The sequence below is a fragment of the Polychytrium aggregatum genome, assembly GCF_025602895.1.
Source record: "Polychytrium aggregatum strain JEL109 chromosome Unknown BJ171scaffold_21, whole genome shotgun sequence".
NCBI classification, from domain to species: domain Eukaryota; kingdom Fungi; phylum Chytridiomycota; class Chytridiomycetes; order Polychytriales; genus Polychytrium; species Polychytrium aggregatum.
In genome coordinates this window covers 693052-700278 of record NW_026516223.1, presented here as the reverse complement: position 1 = coordinate 700278, position 7227 = coordinate 693052, and the positions used below count along the sequence as shown (strand labels likewise).

The window sequence follows — 7227 nt, the reverse complement described above, 5'->3', positions numbered from 1 at the left end:
GCCCCCGACGAACAAACCGTACAGCACCGGGTGTTTCGATTGTGAGGGGAGGCGTCCTTGTGTCGTGAGGCAAGGGTTGACAGTCCGCCCCATGGGCTCTTTGAGCGACAACGGTGGATGAGGCCTGTCCCCTTTCCCCTCGCCGTCCTCTTCCCCTCGCCTCTTCAAATTCAAGACTCGACCCTTTCCCCCATTCCATCCTCCCCTTCCCTCGCTGATATGCTTGGAGCGTTCTCCTGCTGCCTCGGAGGGCTTGGAGCTTCATCGCGTGACCAAGTTGAGTCGCAATCCCCTATCTCCCATCCACCTGTCTCGGCAATCTCCCCGCCCGGAACTTGCCCAGCCAAAGTTCACCGCTTCGATGGATCCTCTTGGTCCTTGGCTCCACCCCATCGAGTTCCTCGTCAACACTGCTCGCGACGAGCCCAATGCTCTTCTCATCAACACATATGAGAGCTGGCGTGTCCGGTTCGACTACAGCTACCTCGATGTGTGGAAGCGAGCGTGCTCGATTGCACAGGGGCTCAAGACCCTCCCTGACTGGAATCAAGTGGACCCCGAAGTCATCGGGATCTACTGCGAGGCCGAGGCCAACTGGGTGTTCTGTTCGCTTGCAGTGTGGATCCTCGGAAAGTGAGCGCTGTGTCTGTTGTTCTCCAGCGTCATGACCTGCTTGTGTTCTTGGTTCGGTCAATCGAGCATTGTTCGTTGTTAGGCTGTATCCCCTGCGATCCATCGTCTGTCAGCTGCGATACTGATACAACCCTAACTCACCCCTCGCATCGTTCAGGAAGACGCTTTGCTTTGGTTTGAATCTCCCTCCGGCTGCTCGCAAAGCCCTCTGCGAGAGGTAGGTTACCACCAACCCGGCCCCAATCGCAAACGGAATGCCGCTCCAATATCACAACCAGCGCTAATTCTGTCCGTACAGACATTCAATCAAATACATCCTGCACCACCACACCAAGCCTGGACGCACAGAGGGTGCGATCCTAATCGATGCTGCCACGTTCCCAGTCCTCAGCGACGCTCCAGCCCCTTCCCTCGAGAGCTGCGTCCAGCTTGATGAGTTTGTGACCTATGCGTGCACGTCCGGAACCACAGGTACGATGGCCGCTCTTGAAAGCGCAACGTACCCGTGAGGTTGGGGATCAGGAAGAATGGATAGACCGTTTGAGTTGTGGTTGGTGCTCGTCATCATGGCTGCAAATCGAGGATCCAGGTTTGACTTGATCCTGATACTCTGTTTCGCTTGCAGGAGTTCCAAAGTCGTAAGTACTGCCACCGTTGCCACGAACCTGGTTGGGATGCACAAAGTCCATGCCCATGTATCATTCGCTCTCGGTGTCTGACTCTGCTCTCGGTGTCTGACTCTGCTCTCGGTGTCTGACTCTGCTCTCGGTGTCTGACTCTGCTCTCGGTGTCTGACTCTGCTCTCGATCCAGCTTCAAATATTCCCACAAGGCCGTCACCGTCGTGCGAGCCGCTCTTGGTATCGCTTACATCGAGACCGGGCTTTGTCAGGTGCGATACCCCTGGCACGATGCGGAACACAGCACAACTCGCCACGATATACTAATTCACGCCCATACCCCAGCTACCATCGTTTGTCGCTACCTTGGCCACCTTTCTCGCAACCTTGAGTTTGAAGGGCTCGGTTTGGATTCCAGAGCCCACACCCAATACCGTAGACAAGGCCAAGAGCATCATCAAGATGCTGGACGACGGGTTGAAGAATATCTACTTGGTAAGTGGACAACTGGAAGGGCCAAGCCACCGCTCGACAGCAACTAATGGCGGCTTTGTGATGATCAGACTCCCTCTTTCATGAAAACAGTCATCGGGGTCGCACTTTCTGTGACTTCGGACGCCAGGTGGGAGGAGGCAAAGAAGATCGGACTTGGCTCCGAGCTCATCCCGCCCAGCGTGCTCAAGATGACTCGGCGTGCATTCCCAAATGCCGAGATCGTGTCGAGTTATGGATCTAGCGAGGTACTGTGGCTTCGGTGCGCTAATCGCGATGCGCGATGCCACAGACACTGACGTGCTGATTGCCTCCCAGACCGGTATCCTCCAGGCATTTTGCTACACCTCACTCCAGCCACACGACGAGGTTCCAGAGAAACTCATCTACAAGCTGCCGCATCCCCAAGTCCGATGCCTCCTCTTTGACGAGGAGGGCAACGCCGTCGACCCAGGCGTCTCAAAGAGTGGTATCCTTGTCTTTGCCGTCCACAAGGACCACCCTGTCAAGAACCACTTCAACTTTGTCACGGCCAACACCAATGACAAGATCGCTTCGTTTGGTTTCCTCGACGATGGCTCGCCTCGTGTCTGCACCATGGACTGGGTCGAGATGGTGAGCGAGAAGACCTTCACTGTCGTCGGAAGGTGAGGTCGACGGCGTTCTGCAGGCTTGATCCCAGAGTAAACGTCGCCTCGTCTCTCGAGTCCCCATCACTCACTCCGCACCCTTCGTGCCAACCAGATTCGATCAAAAGATCAAGGTCAACGGCGTCTACGTCGACCTCAACGCCATCGAGGAGCTTGTCTACGAACACCTCGGAAAGCAGTTCAAAGACTGTGTCTTCATCCAAACCTCCGAGAAGAAGGTCGTGATGCTCTACGTCCGCCAGAAGGATGCGCCCCTCCAACAGTCATCCGCATTGGTGATCCAATGGGTTGAGGACCTCCTCACCGTCAAAAACATGTCCAAGTTCCCGATCCACAACTGCTTTGAAGTTCAAGAGTTCCCCTTCAACGACTCGGGCAAGCGCGACCTCAAGAAGCTCAAGCACATCGCAGAGAATGTCGATCAGTACAGCCATGCCGTCGAGTACCCCTTGGTCCCTCGCGACGACTCTATCCAGTCACGAATCGCCCTCAAAATCTCGCAGCTCGGCAGCGAGATTCTCGACAATCCTGCTCTCGACGGCCGGGACTACTACATAGCTGGTGTCGGATTCGACTCGCTGAGCGTCACCCGTCTGGCCTTGGCGATAAAGGATGAAATCCATGTTGAGATTTCGCCCATGATTCTGTTCTCTAATGGCATGACCCCCAGCGACATCTCGCACATCGCCTTAGACATCATCCACAACAAGCCGTTCCTGCCCCCGACCGTCGACCTGGCTCAGGAGGCCGCCAAGCTCGATGATGCGAGCGTGACAGCCGATGGTCTGGATCCATTCATTTTCCGAGAGCCCCGAGATGTCCGTGGAGTGGTCGTCACCGGCGCCACGGGGTTTCTCGGAACATTCCTAAAGTTCAACGTAGCCAACAGGTTCCCCAATGCCACGATCTACTGTGTCATCAGAGCCGACGATGAGCAGCACGCCCACCGCCGCAACTTTGAAAAGTCAAGCATGTTCGTGATTGCCTCCAGGAACAATGGCAACCCGTGGTACGATATCGAGGATCGATTTGTATCCATTTGTGGTGACCTGTCGCTGGATAAATGGGGGCTTACCGACGAGCGATGGAGCGACATTTGCGAAAAGTCAGATGTCATCATCCACTGCGGCGCAGAGGTTCATTGGATGTTCGACTACGAGCGACTCAAGGGCCCGAACGTCCTCGGCACGGCCACAGCGTTGCGACTTGCCACCACCCACCATTTGAAAGCACTGCACTACATCTCGACCATCGGCACGGTCCCGATGGCCAAGAATGCCGACGAACCACTCGTCGAGAAGATCCACTCCACATGGAACATCCCGGGCGGCTACGCACAGACCAAGTGGGTCGCCGAGCAGCTGATCAACAAGGCTCGATCGAGGGGAGTGCCTGCAACGATCATCCGACCAGCCATCATTGCTGGCGATAGCACATTCGGAGGTGAGCAGCGCACCAACCCAATGATGTCGGAACACTCCTTGCATTCTCAGTCTGTCTCACCCGCATCTGCATTTGCTCACACTCACTTTGACATCTGCAGTGTGCAACGCCGACGACTACCTCTGGCGATATGTCAAAACTTGCATCCATATCGGCATCGCTCCCGTGCACGGGTCGCCGATAACCATCGCCATGGATCCAGTCGATCGCGTGGCTGCAATCATTGCCGAGATTGCCGGCTCGGAGAAGGCTCTGTCCAAGTTTGTGTTCCATGTCAGCGATCCGGAGCACAGGTACATAGCGATGGATGAGCTGCAGGCTATGGCTGGGCGAAGGCATACGCCGAGAATGCCAACACATGAGTCGAATGGCAGAGGTCAGAGGCAGGGGCAGCACGCACATGTCGTCATGACACTGATACCATTCACCCGTCTCGTACCTCAGCGTCATCGGCGAAAAGCGGCTCTTTGACATGGTCAATGCATACGGCTGGCCGATCCTGTTCGAGTCTCGTGAGCAGTTCCGAAATCTCCTCAGCGCCGAGCCCCTGCTCAAGACCAGCGTGGTGTTCCCGCTCATGCACTTGATGATGAGCATGGCCATCAAGATCGACAACACAAACACCAAATCGATCTATCCTGCCGCGCCTCCCCCTGTCGAGCTCATCGTTGGCAAGTGTCTGCTCAACCTCCATCGCTGCCACTATTTCCCAGAGCCCAAGCACCCCGCCGTCGAGCTCGAGGATGAGTATCCCGAAGTGAGCATTTTCACTCGCACGGGTCGCACGGCCTGACCCACTTCCACGGCTCCAGCGGGATCCCTGTTGGCCGGTGCATCCGATAACGCCTCGCCTGACATTCAACTGCATGGATGCATGCTTCTCGAGAAGCACACACACAGCAGAGTCTGAATACATCCACTGCACGAGGCTCATCCACTGCACGCGACCAGTGTGCTCTGTATGCGCAGCATGGGCTCGTGCGCCAGGACCGCGATTTTTGCTGCATGGGGACTGGTCCACAGGGTTCCGGTGACCCGAAGAACAAGCTGCGTTGCCTTCCATCGGGCGCCATCGCGGCGGCTTCCTCGATCCCGCCCTGCCTGCGCTATTCCCTCGCTTCTCCTGCTTCCGTCGCTTCTCCTCTGCTCGATCTCATTCCTCTGGCCGGGCTCAACAACGGCGGCACCAACCCCAGGCATATTCCTTCGATTCCAATCCGCAAGTACAAACGCCATGATCAATCCAAGTATCCCTCCACAGGAGATGGGCCTGCATCCCTCCCTGGATTTTGTCGAGGCCGTCCAGCAGATCCCCGACTTTCCCGCCATTCGCACCACCGAGAACGACACGCCCGAAATCATGTCCTTCAAGCAGCTCTGGGACCTCTGCTGGGCCGTCGCCAAATACCTGAAGGACCAGCCCGGCTGGCACCAGTCCGGCGACAACGTCGGCATCTACGTCGACACCGATAGCAACTGGCCCGTCGCCGCGTACTCACTCTGGCTCCTTGGCAAGGTTCCAGTCACCTTTGGCCCGGGCTGGACCCGCTCCGTCCGCGAAACCGTCTGCGAGCGCCTCGGTATCAATTTTGTCCTCCACGGAGCCGTCCACCCTGGAGATATCACTGGGGTAGCCCTCGTCGACCTGCCCAGCGTCCGAGCGGCCATCTCGGTGGTCCCTGTCCCAGCCGATCGATCGCTCTGCCCCGAGCATATTCCCGAGGTCACCGCCGTTTGCCACACCTCCGGCTCGACGGGTGTCCCAAAGTCCGTTAATATCTCCACCACTCGCGCCCCGCGCCGCATGTCTTTGCTGAATGGCAACGAGCTCAAGTCCTGTGCCATAGTGGCCTCGCCCTCGTTCGGAACGAGCACCGCAATGGTTGTCGCCATGACGCGAAATCTCTCCACCATTTGGCTCTCCAAGCCAACTGCTGACAGCTCGACCCGAACGGCCCGCGTTGCCGAGATGCTCAGAAACGGCGCGGCTCTGACGTTGAGCTCGCCGTCATACCTCCGCCTCCTCCTATCGTACGCTCAAGCGCACGGAGAGGTCTGGTCCAGCGTCGAGACGTACTACATTGCCGGCGAGCTCATTACGCCTGCGCTCATCACAGCTGCCAAGAACGTCATGCCCAACGCCGAGTTTCGCTGCCTGTACTCCTCCACCGAGTGCGCCACGCTCGGTGCCTTCAATACCATGATCATCCCGTCCTCCGCACCGGCCCCAGAGTCGATTGTGTATCATGTCGACAATCCGCTCTGCAAGCTTGCGCTCCTCGACGAAGACGGCAACGAACTTCCGGCGGATGCCAAGAAGGGCATCCTGTGCTTTGCGGTCTCGCCGGATCATCGCTGCCGCAACACCGCCGAGTTCAAGGCAGTGACTGCCGACACTTCCAAGTTGGCGTCGTTCAACTTTCTGCAGGACGGCAGGCCGAGGGTCTGCACTTCCGACGTGGCGGAGATCATCGACGACCGTCATTTTACCGTCATCGGCAGAACCGGCCGCACGCTCAAGATCAACCTGTACTTTGCTGATCTCGATGTGCTTGAGGAGAAGATCTTACTGGGCATGAATGCGTTTTTCAAGGACAGCTTCGTGACCTCGACTTCAAGCACCCACATCGTCCTTCTGTATGCGCTCAAGCCCGAATATGTCGGGCAAATGACGGGCAAGCAAGTTCTCGACGAGACCTTCAAGGTGCTGGCTGCAAACGAATTTTCTAATGTCACTATCCACAACGTCATTGAGCTTCCCGAGATGCCTTACAACGATGCTGGCAAGAAGGACCGCAAGACTCTCAACAAAGTCGCTGCCCAAGCCGAGAGCGAGGGCCGGTTTGTGGAATATCCGTTGCTTGATATGGAGAGTGAGCCGGTTGCCTGGAAGGTTTCGATCGTCGCGGCTGAGCTTCTGGACGCACCCCGTCTCAGTGGCCGCGATTTTTACTTTGCCAGCTGCGGCTTCAATCTCGTTCAGGTGGACCAGCTTTCCGAGCACATCCAGTCTGAGTTTGGCGTGCATTTCCAGCCTGGCTTGCTCCTGTCGAACGGCATGTCGCCGAGACAGATTGCCGAGGCCGTTGCTGCCGAGAAACCGGCCGTTGCCAACGGGGATGGGCCCGCTTCTGCCGCCAATGTGACCAACTCGACCCTGACCGCTGCGACCAATGGCCCATCCGCCGACATTGAAGTCTCCGCCGCCTCCGCTCCTGTCAGCAAGGCCACGCACGTTGCATTTGCTCCTCGAACAGCGCCTGCTGGAAGGGGTGCCGACGGCATCAAGTGCACGATTCAATGATCGATCCGAGACTGGAAGCACTTGCCATCGGCGTATGGATACCGGGTCTAAGTTGATGATGTTCATGGCCGCACCATGACTTTGTT

The 7227-nt window shown here is 57.2% G+C and overlaps 2 protein-coding genes across 2 annotated transcripts; both read left to right on the top strand.

The window, feature by feature from the left end:
* Positions 1-361: 361 nt before the first annotated feature.
* BJ171DRAFT_582504 (male sterility protein-domain-containing protein) lies at positions 362-4630 on the top strand (the record flags this gene model as incomplete). The annotated part of the gene is made up of 11 exons (XM_053114193.1): positions 362-633; positions 791-850; positions 932-1104; positions 1259-1271; positions 1446-1524; positions 1598-1747; positions 1816-1992; positions 2063-2391; positions 2489-3837; positions 3938-4130; positions 4282-4630. The coding sequence occupies 11 exons, from the start codon at positions 362-364 to the stop codon at positions 4628-4630; spliced, it is 3144 nt and encodes a 1047-aa protein (XP_052966208.1).
* A 441-nt stretch (positions 4631-5071) lies between these two features.
* Positions 5072-7141, top strand: BJ171DRAFT_582503 (uncharacterized protein; the record flags this gene model as incomplete). Its single annotated transcript, XM_053114192.1, has 1 exon — positions 5072-7141. One exon carries the CDS (start codon positions 5072-5074, stop codon positions 7139-7141), a length of 2070 nt encoding a protein of 689 aa, XP_052966207.1.
* Between the last annotated feature and the right edge of the window lie 86 nt (positions 7142-7227).